Source organism: Channa argus, chromosome 1 (assembly GCF_033026475.1).
Source record: "Channa argus isolate prfri chromosome 1, Channa argus male v1.0, whole genome shotgun sequence".
Lineage (NCBI taxonomy): Eukaryota > Metazoa > Chordata > Actinopteri > Anabantiformes > Channidae > Channa > Channa argus.
In genome coordinates this window covers 43,369,201-43,395,857 of record NC_090197.1, presented here as the reverse complement: position 1 = coordinate 43,395,857, position 26,657 = coordinate 43,369,201, and the positions used below count along the sequence as shown (strand labels likewise).

Here is a 26,657-nt window from a genome sequence, read left to right as displayed (position 1 = left end):
TGAACATTTTGCACTCTACAATGACAATCTAGAAAATAAAAACCATGAAGATGAATACATAAATGCATCAAAATGACAAACAACCTTTTCACTTCTGAAGGTTAAAATAAGAAAATGTCACGATTAAGATAATAAACTACAGAATTATCCAAATGCATTGTATCTTTTTCAACCTAAGGGTTCTAATGTTAAGAATTTCCTATTTCAGTTTAAAGTCTTTAAGACCACACTTATTTCTCAACTGTAGTTTTTGCTTCAGAGCAAGCACAGGAATGGATCACTATTGATGCTTATGGTTCCACTAAGAAAAATTATGCACAACAGAGACACATATTTCATATGCTAGACACTGGTAGACCAAAACAGTCCTGGCACGTAATTACTTTTGTTCCATAAATCGAAAAACTACACATAGAGCTAACGTAATGATTGTAGTCCAGATTAAATGTACAAAAAGTTGGTTGTAAATATAAAAATGTTTAAATTATTACTGTAAATCTTCTAAATTAAACAGTAAATCTTTTTTTTCCTTCATCTAAACACTTTAAGGGAGGATCTCACATCAAGCCCCAAATGAAATGAGCTGCCTATCTTCACAACCTTTGTAGCTGTGCGCCCCTGTTATCTGTGCTCACAGGGCACCTAAACAGCCTTGAGTCGGCAACATGATACAGCATAAAGTGTGCCAGACTCCCTCTCTGCTGCAGAGTTACATACTGATCATATCGGGAGAGAGAGACACGGAGAGAGGTGTGGGAGCTGTGGGTTACGTCAGCATGTCATTCCTACACTCTCGAGCAGCTGGTCCATTCAGAGGTCACAAATAACATAATGGATTCTCTCTAACACGCTCTGTCGCTTTTCCTCGCATTTTAGCCTAATGAGAAAATCCCTTACATGTTGAAACAACTTGCATCCTTGCGGTAACATACAAAATAGTTAGTTTCTCATATAAGATGTTGCTTTTTGTTTCTTCCAAGATTAATAGGAGTACAACAAAACATGCATGTGTTCAGTTACATACGAGTATTTTCTGTATACCCACAATTTAAGAGGCTGAATGCAGTTGATGCTGAAGTGAGAGCATCTTTGAATTTTCTTAGTTACTAGGACTTTATAGGTAACTAAGAAAATCTTGAAGATAAATTAAGGCGGTTGTAAAATATTTGTCAAACATGTAAAAAAGTCCTCTAAGTTGATGAAGCTCAGTTCCTTGAGGCCTCACCTCTGGGCTTCCTCCCTGCACTGATGCACAGAAATTTACTTAGAAAACAAATGCTTCCCCTGCAAAGGTTGTGACTGGAAATTTATGAGCTTATGTGAAATGGTTATGGATAAAGAACTTATAGGGGAAATGGATTAAATCATAGCGGATGCCACAGCTCTGTGACCCATCAGTGAACCCTTCTGATCTACGACTCTCTGAAGTAGCAGAGAAACCAAAAAAAAATATATTACATAACTGGCAGTAAGTGACCAGCTCGACCCTTTAAATAAACCAATATCTGTCTTTAAAATTAGTCCACTTGGTTGGAGATGAATCTCAGCAGTGTAACATGACTACAACAATGTCACAAACTGTTAGAACAAACAAATAACAAGCATAAATTGTACTGAAATGTGATGCTCATTTTATCTGCGAAGAGATTGTAGTATTTTTCTGCCCTTGCATAAAATTTAAATGGTTATACCGTATTGCAGGACTTTTGATTTACACTAATGGTTGGAAAAAGACATAAAAGCAACTGAATGATCCTGCAATGATCTTGAGCTCTCATGTGTTTCCCGTACTATTTTAAGAGCACAAAGCAGGCTGCGTTTTGTTCACAAGCTGCTTGAGATCTCAGGTGGGCAAATAAAGAGCTGGTTTATCAAATCACCTCTGATATGTGGAAATTGTGTTAAAGAAGTTATGTAATGCTTATTGAGGTACACTAAAAACTCTGATTACACTATAAGGTATTTTATCTAATGAATAAGTTGCAGCACAGCACCAAAGTTTAAAAGTATCATTATCAAAAACGCTAGGAACAAGTTTTATTACTGCTGATACCTTAATGTGCGATGTGTAATGTAAAACAGCGCTTTACTGTAAGCAGTGCTTCAGGTCCTGTAACTATTATGCAAAGAATGTAACCAATAATAGTTTAAAGAATAGTTTCTTTGCTATTTTGTTGCTATATTTATCTTTTTGTTTGTTCTAGTGGGCCGCCGTAACTAACTATTTTCCTGCAAAGGTTCAATAAAGTATTTTTCTATTCTTCTCTTGTAAAGACTTGTTTGCTAATCATTTAGCTGGAGACACATTTTTTAAGTTGTTTTTTTTAACCTTAATCCAGCAGCAAATTCTTTGACTTACAAAAAAAAAAAAAAAAAAAGCCACAAATTGTCACATCCGAAAAGTGCACTTGATGACTTGATACAGGTTGTTTATTCTTTTCCATTACAATGGGTAATTTCATCTTTTACAGTGGATTATACTTTATTTGCTCGTGTGCTTTGTATGTTAACTTCTAAAGTAATTGTAGCTGTGAAAGAAACATTTTAATCGTAAATGTGTTCGAGCACAATAAGGTGGAATTGGAGATACTCAAGTAGGCACTTCAAATTTGTAGCTAAGTACTTGACTTTGTTACATTCTGCTTCACTGAGAATAATAAGAAATACATATTTACAGAAGAGGCTAGATCATACACTGGCAGACAGGTCAACAGATGGATTTTGTGGCTAAATCTGCGTCACAGAAAACCTCAAAATGTCCACCAGGGCTCTCTCTGGCTTGATCTGTATCAATTTGGACAGGCAGTCCACACTCTTTTCTCTGTCAACATTATCCTGCCACCAAATCCCATACCCATCTGTAAATGGAGAACATGTGTGTTGCTGAAAATCTACGGAAATCCAAAACAAACCAAAAAAAAAAAAAGGTGATGATGAAAGAAGGTGAAATAATAATTTGGGATGTGAGTGTCATATAGAATGGGTCTCATGGCTGCTGGCGAAAGATTTACTATTGTCCACTGGGGGATCAACAGCTGACTGAAGAGTGAAGTGGTCGGCAGCCATGCTTTAACTGTTCTCCCCTCTCGGCTGTTTTTAGCAAACATCTTCCTGATGACTACGGCCTCTGTCTCCCAACGTAAGAGCTGTACATCTTCAGGCGTCTATGCGCTTGTTCACACACAGCCTTACCCCCTACCCCCACATTACAGACCTCATCCACTTAAGCACACTTCTGATTCAAGGCACTGTACAAGCTTTTTGCACACCGCACACACACGCCCCAGATGTAAGTGAAACATTTACAGATCACATGCAAGCACATGCAAACATGAACACACACACACACACACACAACATGCAGCAGACGCACACCACAGAGACTTCCAGTCCCCTCCCCCCAACTGAATAGTCTGTTCTGACAATCCACAGGACAGCCGGAGCATTGACGTCAGAGGCAGGCCCATGAAAATACAGGGTCCCTGGGGGGCTGAGGGAGTTATGCACATCTTCACAGCTTTGCTTGCAACTAGTTCAACAACCAATGAGCATATTACTGCCTCAGTTAACTCCTTTTTGTCGGAAAATGCAACAATACAAAATAAAATAGTAGTTACACATTTACACAAAGCCTGACATGTACAAATTTGTATGCGACTGCAATGCGGATCATTTCAAATGTGACGTCAATGGACGTCATTGGACTGTGATTCATTAGAACAAAAGTGAGATCGGTGCATTATTTAGGTTAATGGAAATACAAATCACAGCACATCATTACCTGCCCTGTGTCGTCTTAGTAACTGACATTTTGAAGAACTGCTTTCAGATTGTACTATATTCAAAATACCCAGAGGAAAGGTTTGTTGCTCTCACAGGTGCCCTCACAGTCCCAGGAGAAACAATGCCATATTTGTTTATCACTCAATGTTCTGAACCTCTTTTCTGTTTTTTTACGTTAGAACATCAGAGCCATTAATCACATTGTTTCGTGTCGTTTTTCTCCTCTCACGTTTTCTGACATTGTCTGTGGCACATTATGCAACATAGTTACTTTTTGTCTTTCTGTGGCCAAACACAGTGTTTGCTTGCTGTGGCCTGAACATTGTTCGAGTGAAAAAGAAAATCCAAGATGAATGAAACAATGTGTCTAATTGATCAGTATAAGTAGAAAGCATCAAAAATGTGAAAACCGCTCTATCATATCAAAAATAAAAGTGCACAAATGAAGTCTTCCACTGCAATATTTGGGACTTGTTTATACTTTTCATTTGACTTTTATTACAAACTAAATGACTCTCTTTTCTTTAATTCCCACTTGTTAGATCTATCTGCTCACTAGAAATGTGGTGACCATGACGTTGTACATGGTTAACCAAATCAATTCTTTGTGATTGAAATGACGAGTGAGACCAAAAGCTAGAATACAAAGCAGTGGTGGGAATGTTTTTCCAGGCTTTACATGTCTCCTGAGAGTATTCTGGTTACATATGAATTAGTGTGATGTCACCACAATGAATCACAATCCGAGCTTTCATGTACAACCATCCACTGGAAGATGATGAGAAAGTTCATCCACACTGGCTGTTGGATTGTCAATCTCATCGTCCTGGTTCAGAGTGAGTGTCCTGAATCGTGTCAAAGGAACCTGGTCTGCTCTATTATAGGTGTGAGAGATTAAGCATTTCACTGCAATGAAGATAAGGTAAGTGGTAAGTGGGGTAAGTCAACAGATTGGTCTTAGCTGAGGTAAACTCTGCTTCCTATGCCCGATTTTCTTTTCAAACAGATGAAAGCTGGGACTTTTTGATCAAACAGAAGCTTTGATGCTTTCCGCCAATAAAGCCTAATCTGGATCGAAGCTCTCAGTGAGAACCAAATTCTGAAAAAGTCTGAAAAAGACCAGCATGACCTGTACTTTAGTTGCTGGTTTATCCAGCTGAAGATTAACCCATGTAAAGTCTGCCCCATGAGGTTTAGCTGCATCTCTATAGCGCCACCTTTGCTACAACAAAGGTAATGTATGAATTTCCTTCATTCCTAAACATTAGCTTACTGCTAATAGCTACTATTGCAAAAAGTGAATATTCAGTTCAGATGCACATTAATTATTGTCTAGTATTTGTTGTCAACTGCAATAAGACTAATATACAACAAGCTGTCAAGTGGCTGTCTTTCTAACTTTTCTGTTAATTTCTTGTAGGTTCATTTTAGGGTAAATCGAACAGCTTCTTAACAGCAGCCATTTTTTTTAACCTACCACAAGTGCTTATGTAAGGTTGTATAGTACAAGGGTGTTTTTCATTCAGCCAGAAATGGGCTAATATCCAATACGGTAAATAAAATCCACACATATGATCCTTTTCTATCAGTTTTCCCATGTGAAGAGATTGGCACATTTTTTACGTAATAAATAATAATAATATAATAATAAAGATAAAATGCTACGCTACGAAGATGTTCATTCAAAAAGAACTGGCCCTACCGGCCATGCAGAGACCGATCATGCTGGGTAAGAGACAGTATACTTATTGTAATAATTTGGTGATACTGTGTTTTATGTGTAGCATTTTGAATATGCATTTTGATGGTGCAATTCGACTTTTTTCAGAGACCACTTTCTCACTTCTACAATGTAGATGGGCAGCATTCAGGGAAAGGCGGAGGTGCTTTGGAGGAGATCTTAAACATAAGCCATTCAATGTTAATCACTAAACAATGGCAAATTGAAAAGATTTGAATATTGTGAATATTATACTGAATTGCGTTGGTATAAAAAGGTTTTATGTTTTTTTGCTTAGAGAGGGTCACTCTCACTGAATATGCTGTCACTGGTGGACAAGAAAGAAATTAGTTTCAGGATGAGAAGTGTTTTTGATATTTATAGATTAGTACAGCACTTTGACTTTGGCTATAACACTACTTTTGTACCCTGAGGAGACAGTAAGTTGTAGACATTTGATGTTGATGTTTCATTCAACTGTGCAGCACCAGACAATGTGGAGTATACAGCATCTTGGATGTTGTTAGTTCTATTATCATGCAATTAATGATTAATGTATTATTCACTTAGTATTGATTTTGTTTTTTTATAATATGACTTTTTCATAACATCTTTTTCGATAATGTAACAAATGTACTTTTCTGAAATGTAACTGATGTTAAAGGCCATTGTGAACAGTGTTTACTATCCATTAAATGAACTGATATGAGTGTTTTACATGTAAGTTCATCCATTGCTTAGTGTTAGTTTACCCTTACATTTTTTTTTATTTATCTATTTTTGTCCTTTCAGCTTATTCTGTGAGTTCAGGGTCGCCGCAGCGGATCATTGTCCACATGTTGATTTGGCACAGTTTTTACACCGGATGCCCTTCCTGATGCAACCCTCCCCAATTTCTACCGGGCTTGGACTGGCACTGGACAGCTGGGGAGGGGAATGGGCTGTTAAGGGGTTGTGTCTTTCCCAGAGACACTTCGACATATAGCCATAGCCAGGGCCGGGGATCAAACCACTCACCCTGTGGTCCGTGGATGACTGCCTTTACCAACTGAGCTACAGCCGCCCCTGTTATTTTACCCTTACATGATTTTTAAAAATTCAATTACATGGAAATTATTTCACATATTTCTGTCAAAACTGGTTTAAATAAGTAATTCATAATGTTGTAAATTAACACTGTTTTGTAATAACTGTGTCTGTTTAGCATGAATAGTAGTGTAAGATAAATAGTGAAAATTGATCACAATAATGTACAGTTAACCTAGCTGTTTAAAGTAAATGTACAATTACTGTAATTCACATTTACAATACAATTACCACTGGCAACAGTGGTACCAGTTAGTTACTGTAAATACCAATTGAAATGTCTAACAGTGCAGGGTGACAGGAAATTAAAAGTCCTTTGCAACGCAGAATTTTTCTCAGCGATGTCGCATCAGTATGGACATACACAGCAGGGATTACATATTGTGTCCCCAAGGGCATGTGTCCACAATTAAAACTTGGCTCTCCAGCCTACATGTCCCTCCAAAAGAGGTGAAGTTCTGACTGTCTTGTCAACAGGAAGCAGGCTGATCCGGTGAAAGCTGCCTTTTACGGACTCACTGACAGTAAGGCTCAAGTAACCTGAGATGGATGATGGTTCAAACTTTCATTTGGGTGGGGCTGATAAAATGAAGTCCTAGTCTTAGTCTTCCCATCATAATGGATTATGTGGTATAGGACTGGACTGTCTGTGGTGCTTCCTCTACAGATATCTTACTAAACAATCTTGCTCCTTTGTGAATTTCTTTGCAGAGGGCCCCTGGTCATCTTGAAGGTACAGAATTTACCGAGCTCATCCTAACAGCACAGGGAGTATAAAAACTAGTTGCCATTGTGTGGACACAATGGCAGAAATGCACTCTCTCCATCTCTACTAAGTGCTCCAGAATGATGAACCATTAATAACCTTGTGTAAGTAGCAAACAGTTTTTATTACCAATTTTACTAAGTAAAAATTAAATGATGAATCTTCATGACCGTTGTGTACAAGCACAGTAACTCGACTAAAATGTAGTATACAGGTGGCTGCTGTATATACTGTAAACAATCCAGTCTAGACACTGCTGTCTTCATTGTACTTCATTGAGACAATTTTAACACTTGGTTACATTCAAGTATTACATTTGTAATTTAAACTAATGGATTCTACAGACAGTAGTAGTTTGGTGTAGCAAACGATTATGTAGTAATTTTATGATCAGATCTCACAAACAGTCAAAGGTTTGGTCCATCAAGCAAAAACAAGCAAGCAAATACTGCACTTCACTTTCAATAATACCACTTATGATATATTTGCTTTTGACACTAAATGTGGTGACTAAGAAAGCAGATGTGGTGCCCACATCTAACTTAGCAAAGTTTAAACTTTAACACATGCTGATAGTTGTCACAACACAAAATAAATTTAATGTCAGTGAATGGTTTATGTTATGTGTTCACTGCTCTAGTCACTTTTACTGCTTGGTCTTGGCATCTGCAGCTATGTAGCTCTCGACCATCAATTCTATCTATAAAAATAATATTGTACTTACCACAGTAATTATCTATGAATATTATTACAGCAAAGTCTGACAAGATAAGAAACAACCATAACCAGACATGATTTCTAGAAAAATTTAATTTAGCCAAATTATGCAATCCATTCGTTGTAAATAGAAGTAAAGTGAGGACATGTAAGGCAGTAAAATGCACTAATAATCCCTCTTTAAAAAGTACATAGTCAAAGTACATGGAATTAGTCTGTATCCTGTGAATGATGCCTAGAGCAAAAACGGAAGTACTTTTACTGCTTTTTGATATAAACCGAGGCTTCAGCTAGCTTGTAGAAATACATTCTTTTCTTTAAGCTATATCTGAGAAGCTTCTTGTGCTCAGGTGAAACAAAAGCTCAACAGTAGCACTTGAAATAGTCTGCAGAGCAATAAAGGAAAAATCTTAAATCTACAATGGGAAAAGATTATATGCATATCATGTATAGATGTAGAAAAGGCAACAACACAGAAGAAAACTGCATTTGCACCATTTATTCTAAAAGATCTTTAAATCTTTGTATGGTCAATATGTCAGAAATGTTGACCTGACTGAGATTTGACTAAAATCATCAGAGTGCAGGGACTTTTTCCCCAACTGCTATGTTTAATAGTATTTTTGTGTTTTGAGAATAATCAGGCTAGAACAAAACATATCTTAAATTAGCTCAGTCAAAAACAGACACAAGGGGGGCAGAAGGAGTGACAAAGAAGAAGAAAACAAGCATATAAAATCAGCCTAAATCTAACATCAGGCAGTTACTACTGTAACACCACAAGTATGACATCTCTAATAAAAGTGGTTCAATTTTTACTAGCTGTTTCAGCGAATCATATTCTGAATGATTATTTATTTCAATCCCTGCAAGGGAAAGTCTCATCTAAATCTATACAATGCAAAGGTCAGAGGGCTGGCAAACCACCAGCTTGTGCATCACTGCGACCTGAAGCAGGTCAATTTTAGGCAGTACAATAAGCATCCAAACATTACCACCATGGCCTTGTAAAGCCGTACTTAGAGCAGCAGAGCGTACTCTGACTGTGAAATGAAACATTTGTAAATTTAGAGCACTGCCAGAATTCCTCTCCCTAAATTCAGAGCATCAGACATGTTGTTAACAGACAATGTGGAGTGGACCTCTCAAATGCTGAGCTACCAGTGTGGCCTCTTGGTATGAGCCTGAAAGGCTTGTGCAGTGTGAACATTCAGTTCTTTTAGACCTAAACTTGGCAACTACCTTTTAAATTACAACTATGGCAATATTAATGAGAGACTGACCATAAATGTGCTACTTCTCCCTTTCCCAAATACAGTTGTAATTGGATTCCATTCTTTAAGTAATTTTTTTTCAAGCTATGACCTCATTTGTTGGCTAAAAAATATAAAAGAACTGTTAAATATTTTGTTCATGTTGTATACTGTGCAGCAGAAAGCAAAGATTTAAACAGTTTCAGTGCAGCAGGTAACAGAAACTATGGAAGCTGTCTTCTACTTTTGCGACACATGTGCAATTACATTTAAAAAGAAAGTGGATTAAGGCAGTTAATACGGTGAGAAATAAATAAAAGAAATGTCGATAAGGTTCCTTTCAATGCATGAGAGAAAACAGAGAAAGCACGCTCAGAGAACACACAATGGACAGGTGGTGTGTTATGGAGCTGTGCAGAGCGCTGCAGTGGAGTGAACTGCAGAAAGCACATGAATAAAAAAAAAAAACATTTAAATGGGTGAAAAAAAGTGATGAAAGGAGTATGCAGGGGTAGGGAGGGTAGGGGTGGGTGGGTGTATGTGCGTCAGAGCTGGAGCCAATGAAGTCAGAGATGGGGCAGGCTGGAGCAGGAGATGCTGTTACTGCCACTCACAGCGCCCGCCTGGGCCTCATGTGCTCTACGTCACAGAGCTGGCACAAATTATGCCTGCACGAACGTCTGTCTCATGCACAAACACACACACACACACAAACGCAAGGTAAAATTTAATTTATGTGCATTACACACACATAGTTCACAATTCAATGACATTTACATTGTCTTACCAGAAGACCTCTGTTTAATTTGATTCAAATTGTAACATTCACATTTCTGATAAAATGCAGTGGTGGAAGCAAAGGAAGATTACTACATATTTTTCATAAAACATTTTCCATCAATATTCTTTGCACCTTGTAACCTCAGACTGTTCCATATCAAATAATCTGAGAGCTGCTGCAAGTGCTACTTTACAGAGCATCCAAATGGCATCAGTATAATAGGATACATTTCTAATAAGCAACTTATATTTATATAATGTGTTCTATTTGTGCTATATTATTATAACCTAAACTGTAGTTGTAGGACTTTAAAAAAAATAATTTACTTAAGAATTTTGGTGATAAATCTTAATAAACAAAATGAAGGCCAGCAATAATAAAATTATATTGTTTCACAAATACAGGAACAAAAAACATTTTTATATACTTTATTTTGTCTTCAGTTTAGTGTTTATACACAGCACATACGTCTCTAACACATATAAATCCTGGTTATTTAGATTAGTGGGCACTGTTTCTGTTGGCATCACTTCTGACCTAGATTATCACATCCATAATTCTAGAGGATGATTATGATGATGAGCATGTGCTTAGAGGTTTGTGGAGGGAGAGGGAAAAAAGAAAAAAAAAAGCAAAAAAAAAACACGGATTCACATTTCTGACGTCACTAAGTCATGTAAAATACTTCAGTGCCAGCTTGTAAAACTGCAGGCAAAACAGGAAGTGTGTGTCTAGCTGTGCATATGAACACAGATAAGTGCCATCATGCATTGATGTGACACATGTTAAACACACACACGCACACAAACACACACGTACACACACACACACACACACACACACACACACACACACACACACACACATATTTACCAACTAAAACTAAAACGTAAAAATTTCATTTCTTCTAATTTTTTCCTTTTTATTTTGGATATTTTCAGCAGGTCTGCAGATGTGGTGATTTTTAGAAATATGTCGGCTGAAAATAAAAATATTCACGTTTGTTAGTGTTTTTTGTATTGACGCTGTTAAAACAATTAACACAGCAGCTGCAGATCTGCTAGTGGAGGTCACACACAGTGTATAGGTGATGACGCAAGCAGGAGACATGAGCCATGACCTCATCAGCTCCCCATCAACCCATCACTCTGCTCTCTATTTCACACAAACACACACATGCATACTGTGTTACAACAGGCTTTACAGACAAACACACTTTGTTGGTACTATATGACGCTACCACTCTGCTTGTTGAGCACACGTGTGCTGATCTGTGAGATGACATGCTAAGTCCAAACACGCATCATTACTTACAGCTGAATGGTGTCACACAAGCTGTCGGTGTGTGTGTATATAGTGAGGTGCTTTCAACCGACTGTTTGACTCTGCTCCTTGTTCAAGCATTACACATGAACACACCAAAAGGAGATTTACTTACATCAACACAGTGCACATACATACAAATTGTAATTTTTAAAAATGTAATTTTATACAAGGACAGAGACAACAATAAACATAATTTCAACAATATGAGTAACACAAAATAGTACACTAAATAGTACAATGGTCTGGAATTGTTATATTAATTTGTAAATGTGTTTCTTGCAATAAGTATCAAATGCTTAAATTGTGTGTTTTAAGTCTTTTATTTAGTTCTGATCAGTCTCAATAGAAGCTGCAGTATGTGGGAAAAAACACAGCGACTTATACAAGAATAAAGCAAAGCCAAAAAAATGTAGCTGACTTCGTCTCAAATTTGTATGCGTAAATATAAATATGTTGAAATGCTTCGCAAAAACGAAGCGAGAGGGCTCTAAATTGAGCTCAAAGAATTCTGGGAGTGGTCGGGAGAACCACTATGAACTATGAATGATTGTACCCACACACTTACAAACTTGTATTCACACATCTATTGCATTTTATAATTCTAATCATTAGAACCCATTACCTCAGAGTACTGTAACAAATATTACTTTTTTTACTTAAGTAAGAAATAGCATTTTTTTTCTGTGATAGTTCACAAAACACATTAATCTATGATTTTGAGGAATCTTCAAGCAGTCATTACCCATCTGAAATTAATATAAAATATATTTTGACTATCTTAACCCAGAGTTACTGGTCGCCTGCACCATGATGACTTTTTGTGAAGTAGCCACCTGCAGTTCATCTTTATACTTTGGCTCCACCTAGTGTCTGTCTGTCTGTCTGTCTGTCTGTTTGCCTGTCTGTCTGAGGATACAAATTGAAGCATTGTCCAATGAAAGACTGGGGATAGTTCAACATTGGTTAGAACACTGTATAAAAACTGCAGACATGTTGGATTTTTTTATGCAGATCTATGTGCACTATGGTAACCTGCAGTACACATTAAGACCTCTAAGTGGTATTCTTATACAACTTGAGCTTGTGTCAAACTCCTCCTCACCAAAGACTGAAGCTTAGTTGCTCTACAACTGTGTCTTTACAGCAGGACATCAGAATCTTTTTGAGGATGTGAGAGTGTTAAACTGTGCAAGACTCCATGTAGTTTACACACTAAGTTCTCTGTGGCGTCACTGCGAGTCCCTGCTGCACTTCTATAGTCTTTAAACTTTGTGAGCACAGAGACAAACTAAATATGCACACACGGTACAGTACACTACTGGAAAAGCCACATTGGTGTGTGTCCATAGTTTAATCTGTGAGGACAAAACTGTTCCACAAGAGCTGAACTACTCACAAAAAAAGAGAAATGCCGGCTGGTCGCAACCACGCTGACCTCCTGTCTCTTACTTTTTCTTTCTGTGAGTTGAGGCCATTTATGTTCTTCTTGACTTATTGTTAATTAGAACTGAGCATCCTCATTGCTACAGTAGAGAGGAGATAGCAACCACCTACTGTAATGCAGGAAAAGTTGGTTAGGAAAAGTTGTTATTCTGAAAACTACCACATAAACTCAGTTTTAAATGTCTGTTTTTTAACAGTCTGTGTAATTGTACAATTTGTTTTCACCAAATGTATAAAACCTACTCTATGGTATATTCTATTCTTTATTATACTGTAATATATAAAAATGTCAAAATACCAAATTCATTGATACCTGCACTTACAATATTTTTGATTTATACTGACAATGCATTACAGCAACAATGCAGTATTTAGCAGGAGGAGAGTGACACCAACTAAATGCAAATGATGCTATGAATAGAATTAATACAGAAATAGGCAAATGTTTGCTAAACATTTCAGAACAGTAAATACAGTACAATCCAGTAATGCTGTCCCAGCTGCGAATCCCAGTAACACAAGGAACAGTTTGGCCTGAGATGTGGCTGAGGAGCAGAATAAGGTGGTAGCCTGGTGTGTTTGTGGTACAGTGTTAGCCACGGATGTTTATACTTTCGGGAGGAAATCACATTTTTAGTTTATGTTTTAACTCTGATGTTGGAAAGCTGTGTGCATTGACAGAGGCAGAGGAGCAAATACATGTTACTGCACCTCATCCGCCTCATAACACAGATATATGTATTCGTTATTACCTTAATGTTTGAAACAATAGGTAAACAATTAAAATGGGCAGTTCAGGCAAGAAAGTACATGTTTGGCTTTGAGCTAACGGGAGAGAGCTGGTCATTTCCATAGCTCAAGGGTGCTGACTGGCTCTGGTGGTGGTTGATGGGTGGAGGTGCTGACAGAGGCACCTTGGCATGGCCCTGTACACGAAAGGTCCAGGCTACACACCAAGAGAAAAAAAAACAAAAAAATGCTTTGTGGGCCTGATATGAATCTCAAAGCCCCCTGTTTCTGCACCTCCTCCCCTGGCCTCGGTGTGGATATCTGACCGAACAAAAATGATCTCCATGAGAAAATAGGTGTTTGAATACTCAGAGGCCTCAGTGAATAGAGGAGTGACACCATAGTGACTGTAGCTAGTTTTCAGTTTCTAATTATAATTGACAAATAAACAGTGAATTCACTGTATTTATCTGTTTTTTCGGTTGGTTGTTTTTGTAGCAAAATAAATTTAATGTAGCTTGCTTAATTTTAATTATAAGACATTTAGTTTGTTTAATTTTTAGTATTTTAAGATGGTAATGTTTGAACCAATAGATGATATATAGATAAGCAAAAGATTATGTACTGCTGTCAGAGAATGTATTTTAATAGGTTGCTATATTATTCCCTGATTCCTTCAGAAATTATGCTCAGTGTGCGCAAAAAGCACTGTGTTTCACTTCGGTTTAAAAACTACATTTGCTTTGACACTGTATCTGCATTTGGGTACCGGAGTGTACCAGACCTACATCAAAGTATCCAGATTGGCAAAATCTTGAGTGGGAGGGGTTCAGTGGGTGTGTACCCCCTGAGTAGTCACAGATGCTAGGCACAGTCAGGGAAGGAAGCGCCCGGCTCTCCTTCCGTATTAGCCAAGGGAAACTCTCATTTAGGCATCGACCCAAAAAGACACAGAGCCAAAGACTGTGATGCAAACAAGTCACATCTTAAGTGCAAACAAGGCCAAAGGAAGACATATCATTCATGTTAAAGTAGGACTCAACACTCCATTTTATACTCTGTGAAGAAACGTATATTTCAGGATGTCTGTCGAGTTCTGCCACTTAATACAGTGGAGGAGTGTTGAGTTGCATATGCACATAGTTGAAAGCGAGGACACTGTGGTGTGCAATGCACAGACGGAAATATCTGCAAATATATGTTGATTCTTGTTTTTACCTTTTTTTGTTTTATGTAGTGTTTTCTGTTATCGGTTTTTATCTGAAAGCGTAACCCCGTACAGGAGCTGCAAATTCGCTTTTGCAATATACACACGGAATCAGTTGCTTACTTGTAACAATGTTTAGTTGTATTGTCCCTATAAAAATAAACGTATTAATAAAAAAGACCTGTTGAAAACATTTCAAGATTCTTTCATCTGTTTTGTAATGAGCTTAAGGCAGACATCTTAGAGATGGATATTTGAAAACAAATAGCTTACATATTTATTACAAGTGGTAAGTGATAAAACAAGTGCAAGTGCAAGTGTTATTTTAAAGAGTTGTATTTTTGAAGGTTCACATGGCACAAAACGAGCATTAATTCAGAGATTTAGAGGTGAGGTGAATGTGAGTTGGTCTTTAAAGATAGAATTACTGTTTAATAAGACTGGTAGAATGATGTATACACGCATAATTAACGATCCATGCCTTGCAGATCTAAACCTGACAAATGCAGCTTTATGTTCACTGATTGATGAATTTAAATTAGAATAATGTGACGCAAAGGAAACACCATGAACATATTTCCATCGCTACAGCACTATTCATGCAGGCACAACTCTCTGCTTGAAGGTGATGCTGTTCTTGGCCTTGAACTCACAGCTCCTGTCATGTGTTTGCCAGCATAATAGCAGCCACACTGCGATTGAGGCATTTCAAAAGCTCCCTCTTGGAAAATAGAAATGCTTGAATTTCAAATTAAAGGCTGAGCTGAACCAGTGTTTTTAACTGATGCAATAGAAACCAGACCCAGCTGTACTCCGTTTGGCCGCGTAAATCATCCATATGCTAATACACTTCAGAGTGAGTGGTATTAGTCTGATGTTAAGTTACGTGAGATCACAGGTACTTTGAGAAAGGTAAAGCACAACACTACTACGAAGAGAACGGAGTTTGTACTTCTGTTTGCCTTCCAATGACCACATATATGTAAACAGATGTAAAAAAAAAAATTTCTGCTAAATGCAGGATCCATTTCAGTCAGTAAGAGCCAATCAGGTGCACATCTAGAGGTGGCGTGGGTGGCATGGGCCCCCTCTGGCACCGGGCAACCTCCCCCTGCTACAGTCAGAAAGTGATGTGCACTTAGCTTGGATGAAACATTTCTATAAACTAAAGGCCTTTCTATGAAGTAGGACAGTCAATCAACTAACAGAGCAACACAAAAAGATGTGAAGTGTCCACAAAGAAACACATAACTACAAAGAGACACAGAATAACCACAAACAGACACAAACAAACAACAGAGGCAAACACAAAATGACAAAGAGAATGAAGTATGCCACATGACGAAAGAGACAGAGACAGACAAGAAAAAGACACCCAAAGCAACCACGGAGACAGAGAAGCATTACAACTTCAAAGAAACACAAAAGAACCAAATGATGCAAAGCAAATACTTGTGGACACAGTAAAATACGCAAAAAATACACAAAATGACGACAATGATACAAAATGGCAAAAGAGGTAATGACAACAGAGAGATGCCAAAACTACCACGAAGACAAAAAATGACCACAAAGAAGTGGAAAATAACAAAGGGACTCAAATTGACTTCAAGTGAACACAAAACTGCAAAAGAGAAAAACTGTTTTGCATTTCTTTGAGTGGGTGTCGTGCTCCTGTGTAGGAGCCACGGGGCAAAATTAACATGTCTGTGTCTATTGTCTTAAAAGTCATCAGAATAGTGGATGCTCTGGAATTACACACAACAGCTAGTTATGGATATGGTTTTGTATTAGAACACTTACATATGCTTGTTGTGTGCTGTCTATCCCTCTGAATGCACTCTGTTCCCTCACAGATTAACTATACTATGACAAGTGAATTAAAACTAGTAACCACCATTCATGTGTGGTGGGGGGCATAGGTGACAATAGAGGAGCAGCAGCCAGAAGAGAGGAAACAAACTGAGCATCCGCCTAACGTGAAGCAGGTGTGTCTAACCTAAGGATATGGGTATTAGTACCCTGAGGTACTGTTTTTAAAACTTTTTAACAGGGCCCGTCATAACTTCACTAGAATAGGAAGCTGAGCAATTTTATTAACTGGTGCAAGGTTGTTCTAAACTATAACTAATATTTATTAGCATCTCAATTTGTAGCTGTGTTTAGTTTGCAGGCAAAGCTGTGACTGACATCTATTTTAGTATTGTTTAATATTAGAATTCTTTGAATGTGTTATACATTTTTTAAAATCATTTTAGTTTTGGGTTGTTTTTAGACTTGATAGAGTTTTACCCTGTTTTTCTTTGTTTTTAGCAGTGCAGCTGGTGGTAGGCTCCACCCACGGGTGGGGATGGTGAACTGAGAGTTCACTCACCTTTACATTCTTGTGGTGCTTTTAATTTACTGTGTTAGGTTTATTTTAATACTTAATGCACATTTCCCAGCATTCTATCAGTGGTGCCCAAGATATACCCTGTCTTCTCCTTTAGCTTCCTTTTACCATTTTATTTATTATTTACTTTGTGTTCTCACTGACTGATGGCCTCTTCATTGGAGCACCTGCTGGGTATTTAAGGATGCACATACAATACCTGTAGATCCAAGCTGAGTTTCTGAATGAACAGCTTTCCTTGTGTGAGTGATGAATAACCTACTATCAAGCTGAGTGCACCTATTTTATTTGACACAATTTGCATTTAGTACACTTCCTCTAGCTGTAAAAGTTTGCTCTGTACTGTCACACAAATATGTCTGTGAGGACTGATGAGAGATTATAAAAACTAATCTGCAGCAACACACAAAACTGTTTCCAATTGATAAGACATTTATTTTGCTGGAGATGTTATTGCACGAAAGCACAGTATAGCTGCATTGAGTTAAAACCAGTGGAGTCACTGAAATAGCATTAAACGCTCAGATCAGAAGATAAAGGAATTCATTAAATATGCCCTGGGGATTTGACAGACCCGCACTCTGGCAGCAGTTCAGTGTTTCAGACCATAATGTTTGATTCCTACCTGTGTCGCTGCATCCTGCAAGCGAAGATTCCTCAAAGTCCTGGTCGTCAGGACTTTTGCGTTTCTTCGACATTTGCTGCGTCCTATTCAAGTGATGGATCTCTCCACCGCTGAATCGATATCTGCTGATAACGTGAGACACCTTCAACCAGCAGGATACACAACGCACACGACCGTCTGGGGGAGGCGAGAAGAGAAATGCGAATAAATCTCAGTCCCATTCATTCAGATCCTTTCCCTGTATGTCCTCTTTCCAGCGTGATGTGTGCGCAAAGTTACCATGTGGTGGCCAGCCGAGCATCTGGAGACGCAGCAAGGCATGGAGCTGGAGCTGGTCAGCCACTCATAACAGAAGAAATTGTGTCTCCACGGACAGTCCGGGGCTTATTTTTTTAAATGAAAAATATTTGTAGCTGAAGTGATTTGTAGATCACGTGTGTCGCGGATTATGCTTGAACTCCGCTCAGATGGAAATTATAAACTGCAGGGGCAACTTGTTGATCCATGCATTTATAAAAAAACAAAAAAAAGTGGATTTTCGTCACTCCGCTTGGTTTTTTGAAAAGAAAAATCAGTTAATATTTTCAACGCTGTATAAGGTGCGTTTTGCTTGAATGGTGCTCGGCGACGTCAGACTACAAGTCTAATCAGGCACGGATGACGCACAACCGACACAACTGGAACTCTTGGGTATCTTGGGGAGTATAGTCCAATGTAAACGGAGATTATCTGGACGTGGTCTGCCCGCTGAACTACACCAAAGCATGTGCCCGTTTGGCAGCATTTGAGCTGCAGGCTAAGTTGTGGGTAGAAAATGCTCTCCGGCAACATCTGTGAGGGAGAGAATTACTCCCAAGCGTAAGATCGGAGACAGTGCACTACAGAAGTGGTTGGGAGGGAATGCGTGATACTATCCCCTCTCTTTTACAACACCTCCGCTCCAGCGACGAGCATAAAAAACTCTGCCTGTGACACTTCTTGCGCAAATCCTCCTAATCCAAGTGCCAGAGTGAAATAAATCGAACAAACGCGCATTGTGTTATGATGAACGGTCTCGGACAACTTGAAACTTGAGAATAAGCTCTGAATAAATGCAGCCGGAGAATCGTGGTGCTGCGCGCACTATAGACGAGGCAATGACGCCACCGGTCTGGCTTTTACAAATTGCTAGATGGTAGTTTTCCCCTCCAGTGGACTCAGCTCTGAATAACAGACTAAAAAAATTAGCCCTCCTCTTTCACTAAAGCAACACAGGACTGTGCGTGCTTGGCGAGTTTTAAGATGAAACTGCACAGACCTTCTCAGATTATCAGTGACTGCTACTTTCACACATTCATTTTCCTTTCAGAGGAGTCACAGATGGATGCCTGACACCAGTTGAACCCGCACCCTCATTTTCTCATATGCTGATTTATTTATGAAGACTCCCGGGCCAGAGGATCAGATTGCATTTTACTACATCTGGTTTAGACTTCCAGTGCAGCATCTATAGTGTTCGTCCAAAACGTGTCTCTGTTATGTTTTGTTATTCAAAAAGGGGTTTTGCGCATTTATGTGCGCATGCAGAGAGCTACAGTTTCATTCATGTCAGTGACGCTGGTATTTTGTGGTATTTTCTGAAGACAAATATGCTTCTTTCTCGCTCTCTAACCTCTCTCTCTCCGGTTCCCCCCTCCCATCCCTCATTCACTGCAGCTACTGACGTCAAGACATGCTTGCGTCAATGCTCCCTGCTTTGACAGAGAGCTTTTTTTCATTGGGATCATAATGGGATTATTAGGCTTAGAAAAATACCCTGCCTTCATGGCTTTTTAGATTTTTTTTCATATATGTCCCATTATCTTTTCGTGCTTTAAATATTATTCCCCATAATAAAAAAGGGCACGAGTCATTTAATTGGCTCTCACAGTACAAGGGCTCAATGATCTTATTGTACAATGTGACGATGATACCGTTCACTATAACATTTCTATTACACGTGCCATATGGACATGTGCTTATTTATAAAGAGAATACAAAGATCCTGAATCTATTTATAATACAAATAAGGTGTTTAAGGAAATGCATCTGAACAAAATAACACAGAAATAAACACAATTTTAAAAAGTGTAGTCACTTCTTTGGTATTATCAGTTTATATATCTCTGTACCCGGACACACAGCCTGCATGGACACACAATAGTATACATACAAGGTGACACCATATACACACAGAGTCAGATTGACAGTGAGATGCTCAGAGACCTCAGTGAATCAGTGACTTGTGGATTTGATTTAGGCGATTAGATGTCTGCTCCTTCCGGTAAGTCTGTGGATGCCTCTTGTATAAGGGAGAGGATGTCATGATGGTTTTATACGCTGACCTTGATCTTCTGGGCTGAATGGGCTCTAGTGCGGTTGACTGGCCTCACTTCACCTTTTTGCACTTTTGTTACATCAGCTGTTCTGTGCTTTGTGTCATTCTGTGTCTTTATATGCACACCATGCAATCAGTCACAACCTTAAGACCAACTGCTGGTTTTAACAAACACTAATTACACCACACGATGGTAAGGTGATGGCTGATCTACACAGATTCATTTAGTTTTCTTAAATAAAAACTGCTCTTATAGAAAGTTTACCAAGAAAAGCCTTTACTTCTGTGCAGATAACATATTTGCAGATGACAAATACAAACCAACTTATTTACAAAATGAGACTAATGTCCTGTTTTACACATTTTGTTTACTTTGCAAGAAAATCTTAAGAGAAACAGGTTTGCATTTAATATTGTGGCTTACAAAAACACTCTTACAATAACAAGATTGGACATTGTAAAGAAAGTTCCGCTCTGCTATGTTAGTGTTTAAGTCATCAGATCTTGTTTGTTGAATCTATATAAAAACTGAAGTGTAAGAAACAACAGTTTGGGGTTTCGCACAGGACTAATTCATAGTCAGACTAATCTGATCTGCTGTTGCTTTCCTCGTTGCTTGACTGGCAACTTAGTGGTTCACCAGTTTTTGTTGTTGATAGTTTAAAAATGTATTTCACCTTTAATAGCTTAATGGTTTGCTTCTTTTTAGCTTCAGTACTGGTTAACATATTGATTCATATGTAAGTTTTGGATAAATATTTTATTTGGAAGCTACCTCTTTTGAATTATTTAATACATTTGAAAAGGAATTATATTTAGTTTAATATCTATCTATCTTATGTCTATTTGGATATTTCTCCTGTTGTGAGACAAACCAATCCAAATTATGATTAAAGGAGTGCATTGGAACCATTCAGCCTTTGCTCTTCTGTCTTAATATACAATTAATAGTCCCAAAGCACTTATGTCAACACCCAGAAAGTCAAGTGTTTTTTTTACTGAAAAAAACAAAAACATCCATCCTCCATGAAGTCCTTGCTGTGGCTACTGAGACAATAGTAAATTAGTAGAGTAATTCATAAGTAGTGATTTTGTGTATTTCGCCCTTTTTACTACAAATACATCAATAGTACACTGGACATACACTACAAATAAGATGGACTCAGTGTAAGATGCTCGTGAAAGAGAAGCACTGACTGTTACAAGATACAATACTAAAGAATAATAAAAGTTGTGCTAATTGAGTCTCCTTTGTTGTTGTCACACTGTTACGCACTTCAGATGCAAGTCTCTGAAACATATGTTCAGTCATAGCTCATAGGTGCTTCAGACTGAGGATAGTGCCATGGTTTGGTTTATGGTTTCCCAGTAGTAGTAAAAGCAGCAGAAATTGTACACAGCCTGAGAGGAATTGCCGCCTGTGAGGCTTAGCTCAGGGTAGGAATGTCTCTTTCTGTTGCAGTGGTGGAGAACTAATCCGTAAGTTATGGGCTGCAAAGTCTACACACACTTTGCAGCCCATTCTTACAAATGCACAGATATTGTAGTATTAGGAAGAAAATGATGATGTAAAAGGTAGTTTAAACGTGTCAAAGATTTGATCAAATATTAAACACATACTAAATTACAGTCTGTGTCAAGATGACATGAAATTTTCCCACCTAACTTCATGTCTTGTTTGCAATATAGGATGGTGCTCAAAAGCTCTATGCATAATTAAGCAAGCAAAGAACAATGTGCAGTTCTGTCATTGTAATAAACAGTAACTTGCTTAGCACATAAAAATCATTTTAGCTTTTTTGAATCACTGGAAAGATCAAATAGTACATCTACACTGTGCTCTAGTTGAAAGTTTAAAAGACATGTTTAATCGAGCCTAAAACAAATGTAATTACATAATGACCAGTGATCTTTAGCGGGAAGGTGACCCTATGTCAAGTAAATGTGTTTGGAAACAGGATGAGCGGGCTAAAGTTGAGGGTTGATCTCTGACATTTCTGCACCTGACATCCACATGCAGTCTTTAATGTCCCATCAGTCAAAGCCAGTTCTTTAGATGTTTCTGGAAGTAATTCTTCACATGCGTGTGCAAAGAATCCCTTCTCTACTGCTCTGCTGAGTTACCTGATGGTATCGCTGCAAATTTTCAAGGTAACCTCATTGATTTTAATACTATTCAAATTTTAACACTAAACTGAGACGTTTTCAGAAAATCCATTTACATTTAATATGATGTGCATTTTCTAGATTATATTCTATTTGTTTTGTTTTGTTTTCACCGGCAGCTGCAGAGAAAAGGCAAGTTAGCACAGTTTATCCCAGACAAAACTAATACGAAGGAGAAAGGAAGGACTGGGACAAGTTTTAGGGGACAAGAGTGAGTGTTCAACATGTTTGAGACTGAATGCTTTGGATTCAAAACTGTGAATTATGGCGAAATTAAGGAAATCATAATAAACCAATATACCGCTGGACCTCAAAAATGGGCCTACCCAGTGAAGGTCAGCCTACGGCCAGATATTTAAAGGATAAAATAAATGGACCAGAAATCTGGTTGCCTCCCACGTGTCCATGAATTCAATTACTGTACTGTGACACAAAGAGCAGCGAATGTGCAGTGAGCAACAACAAGCAAAGTATGTGACTTTTTAATGTCAAGTATGAGCATGAAAAAAAAGGCATCTAAGAGACCTCAACATGTTTATTTAATAATGTGGACGTGTGTATTGTCTGCACAGCAGAATATTGACATTAGACCACTTTGTTAAATTTCATTTTTAAAATAATATAAATATAACACCTCCAATGGCATCATTGTGATACAAAATGTTTCATTTATCTATTTACAGTGTAAACTTTAGTTGTTTGCCCATTAATAGCATTAAGAATGTTAAAAACCTTTTTAGGCTCTACATGTTTTGCGAATATCATGAATTTGTGCTTACAATAACCAGGGTAAAACTTTAGACATATACTTTATCCAGCTATGCTGAACACAAACATCTCTACTCAACAATAAAAACCAACCGTATGGATTATTAATTAATTGTTTAATAAAAAAAAATCTTATATACTTTGTATATTTATGAAAACCAACAGAAAAGTGGAAAAACCTCATCCAAACTGATCAATATTAAAAAATAATACTTTGTCAAATTTAACCTGTAAACAAATAATTTAATATTGAGTTCAGACTTCTTTTAAGTCACATCTGATTAAACATCTTGCAGTAATGTCTAATAAATCACAGAGACATGTCCATCAGAGGGACGGAGGTGTAACGGGAGTCCAGGCTGAGGTCAGACGCCCATGTGGAGCGGTGTCGTATTGGACTGCATCATGCATGTCTGTGGTCGGGCTGCTGTCGTACAGGGGGGAGCCAGACGAGGGCACTGTGGCTGAGTGAGACAAGCTGGGGTAGTGGCTGCTGGACCCTCGAAGGAACGGAAAGCTCAGGCTGTTGTTTATGTCCCCATTCTGGGACACGGGAGTCAGTGGCGAGTTACTCACAGACCACAGGCTGGTGTACTGACTGTACAGAGAGGTGGACAGAAAACAGACAGAAGAAGTTGGAGTCTTTTTGTTGTTGTTTCTCTTGTCACCTCATTCTCCTGAAATGAATAAATCTTTTCTGTAAACATATAATGAAACCTTATTTGATCCTTTAGCTCCTGTGTTTGTAATTTTATGTTTCATTTGCTATGATTCTTCAGTTTACTCATGTGTGATTATCTCATGCTGTACACCTTCTTACCATTTGTAAAGTTGCAATGTTCCTGTTTTGCAATTTTAGCAAATTAAAATCAGGAACATTTGTGGAGAGGTGCTACTTGCAGATCAGATCTACACTACTTTAAGATCAGATTAAACACATTTTTCAATAAGTTCTTTTCTTTTTTTATGCTTGAAAAAACGTAATAAATATTGACAAGTCAGAACTAGACAGACCTAGCGTTGGTACCGGGGCTGGAATTGTGGGCCATGGGCATAGTACTGGAGTGAGTTGGCATCTGTAGACTGGACCAGTTGTCGTGGGTCGAGAGCATTGACAGACAGGTGGAGTTATCAGAGTAACCAGCTACAACACAAAGACAAGCAATAGGGTTAAAGGGGGCACAGAGGTCAATAGTGGGATCTAATTGTGTATCACTAAACCTGTTTTTTCCCAGAATGATTCCAGATGTGTCCCTTTGATTTGAGACAGTTTAAGTGCAAATCTTGTGCCCATACATTCCATGTCTGAAGCCCGACCATTTACAACTCTGTGGCTTCACTCACACAAAAGCCAGAGGAATGCAAAGCATTCTGTGCTGTTTGAGTTCCTTGTTAATGACTTTGGAGGCAGTGGTGTAATTCCTGGATGTAAAGGGAGAAGGAGGACACTCACTGGGCGAGTTGTTCCGATGGGCGTACGAGCTGGTGTAAGGGGCAGAGCGGTGGCTCCTCAGGGTGGAGAAGCGCTCACAGCCGTGGGAGGGGGAGACGGAGATGGGACTTCCAAACTGGCTTTGAGGACTGGCAGAGGGACAGAGGGAGCCTGTGCCAGGAATAAACCAGCCACCTACTGGCTCCACAGAGGAGGAAAGACATGATGAGACAATATGAATACAATCTAAGTTGGCAGATAGAGAAGAAATTTGACAAATTATAAATCCAACTAATGACTTACACTGAGAGTAAGGTGATTGTTGGTTTTCATTGACATCTTCTCTTAAGTCTTTGGTATCACTTCTGCAAGAAAATGCATTCATGTATTTCTACTAGACATACAGTCGGACTAAACTTTTTCGCATCACAAGGACATCATTTGTCCTTGTGAAATAAAACTTCATACGGATTCTTACCTCTCTTTTGCATCTAGGAAGGCCTTGGCAAATGGGTTGTACTTGATCTTAAGAGCAGTTATCTAGAATGCACAGAGAAACTGCAATAAATAAATAATGAAAAAGGTGCTGTTTGAGCATCAGTAATCACACATGATGAACCCAATAAGTCGATCTTAAATCATAAACACATTTTACCTACACACCTAAAACACATTATTGTTACATTAACATTGGTGGCATCAGCTGCTAATCAAGGATTAAAGGAGTTTTGAATTCCAACCTCTTCGTTCTGGTAAGCTGTGACAGCAATAAACTGTGTCTCTGGGAAAGAGTGGCTGGTGATCATCCTCCTCGGGCCTCCAACGCGGACTATATGGATGCGTGGCTCATATTTGTGTAAGGAATTTAACATTATCTGAAAATAAAGCGCCAAGATGATCATTTCATGTACGTGATTCTTAATTTCTCTGTTTTATTTTGTGGGGGAACCCCCCCCCCCCACAAACACACAAATTTCTCATAAGAAAAAGAATAGAAAGACTAATATCCATCATTCTCCTTTCTGTCCTTACCTGACCCCCTCCGTTGAGTTTGTTGGTGAGTTTGACTTTACTAAAGGAGACCGGAGCTTTCATCCAGTGCGCACCGAAGTTTGGGGAGTCCGGATGGATGTAAACACAGCTGGGGGTTTGAGGTTCAGGTTTGCCTCCAGGGACCCACTCCCCGTTCACGTATTTCCACCTGTGATTGTCCGCAGATACGAAGTCCAGCAAAAAAGAATACATAGCGTTCGGGTCCAGTCCCGACACGTTTATTTTCAGCACGGGAAACATGCGCCTTGGTGAAAACAAAAACACATTTATTAGCTTCAAGGTTGCTGTGCCAAATGTCTAGCGCTGTTTGTGCGCAGTTGATCTCACCTGCCATTTTTTGTGACTATCATTTCATTAGTTAGATCCTTAAATTTCTGCCAAAGCTCGCTCTCATCCAGAGAAACTTTCAGCTCTCTCTCCGTGGGGTCGCCCTTCTCGCTGCCGGCCTGCAGCTCACTCTCCACCGCACTGAGGAGGTGATCCACCCGGTGCTGACTGGCCTTTCCGGGGCAATCGCCTGTAGCCATCCCTTCCACTAGAGTCCCAAAGTAAATAATCTGCTCCCAACGATCCCTTCCTCTTCTTAGATCTCGAAGCCAGCTTTCCTGTCTCTGGACGCCGGACGACATGCACGGCTCTCAAATATATAGGCTGAAGACAAGCTGCACCTCAGAAAGGGTGTTTGGAGCCGAGATGGTTGGCTCCTCGGCTCTTTGATCTTCTTGCGGGCTTGCCAGCGATTGGCTGGGAGCGGCCATATCACCGAGGTCCACAGGATGACAGCGTTTTGAATGAAGCAGTTTAGCCCACTTTATTACATGAACCTGTAAATACTGACACTTAGATCAAAGCCACACCTTTAGAAACTAAAGCCCAGTAGGCCGCCCATGGTTGGTCTTCAGTCCCACCAGTCCTGATCACTTCTAAAAAGACTTGTCAAAGTTGCTTCGAATGTTAATACATTGTTCCCGTTTAGAAACCTGGAGGAGCTTCTTTAAATACTATTAATACATAAATATGTGATTGACTACATGAATAAATATTAACAAATAAA

At 38.7% G+C, this 26,657-nt stretch overlaps 2 protein-coding genes across 6 annotated transcripts in view; both read right to left on the bottom strand.

Annotated features, from left to right (window-relative positions):
* The window catches only part of pde10a (phosphodiesterase 10A), a 54,022-nt gene extending 34,778 nt beyond the window's left edge, over positions 1 to 19,244 (bottom strand). For 2 of the 5 annotated variants that reach the window (XM_067524220.1, XM_067524229.1), the window contains exons 1-2: positions 18,108 to 19,235; positions 17,829 to 18,005 (exon numbers count right to left, since the gene is read on the bottom strand). In XM_067524220.1, coding sequence (XP_067380321.1) covers positions 17,829 to 18,005; positions 18,108 to 18,129 — 199 coding nt within the window. In that variant the 5' untranslated portion in view covers positions 18,130 to 19,235. Of the gene's footprint in view, positions 1 to 17,828; positions 18,006 to 18,107 lie in introns of all 5 variants that reach the window. The other 3 variants (XM_067524268.1, XM_067524213.1, XM_067524237.1) reach the window with 3 other exon arrangements.
* Positions 19,245 to 22,890: 3,646 nt separating this feature from the next.
* On the bottom strand, positions 22,891 to 26,651 carry tbxtb (T-box transcription factor Tb). Its single transcript, XM_067524152.1, has 8 exons — positions 25,931 to 26,651; positions 25,583 to 25,847; positions 25,291 to 25,425; positions 25,029 to 25,090; positions 24,854 to 24,915; positions 24,572 to 24,748; positions 24,133 to 24,262; positions 22,891 to 23,716 (listed from the first exon to the last, which is right to left on the bottom strand). The coding sequence occupies exons 1-8, from the start codon at positions 26,230 to 26,232 to the stop codon at positions 23,446 to 23,448; spliced, it is 1,404 nt and encodes a 467-aa protein (XP_067380253.1). The 5' UTR covers positions 26,233 to 26,651; the 3' UTR covers positions 22,891 to 23,445.
* Positions 26,652 to 26,657: the final 6 nt, after the last annotated feature.

Excerpts from the sequence above, each read along its gene's own strand:
- tbxtb (XM_067524152.1), bottom strand. The coding sequence starts at position 26,232 with ATGTCGTCCGGCGTCCAGAGACAGGAAAGCTGGCTTCGAGATCTAAGA. Across the intron at positions 25,091-25,290 it reads CAGCTTACCAGAACGAAGAG|ATAACTGCTCTTAAGATCAA; the intron begins GTTGGAATTCAA and ends TGTGCATTCTAG. Across the intron at positions 23,717-24,132 it reads AGCCCCGGTACCAACGCTAG|TCAGTACACCAGCCTGTGGT; the intron begins GTCTGTCTAGTT and ends CTCTCTGTACAG.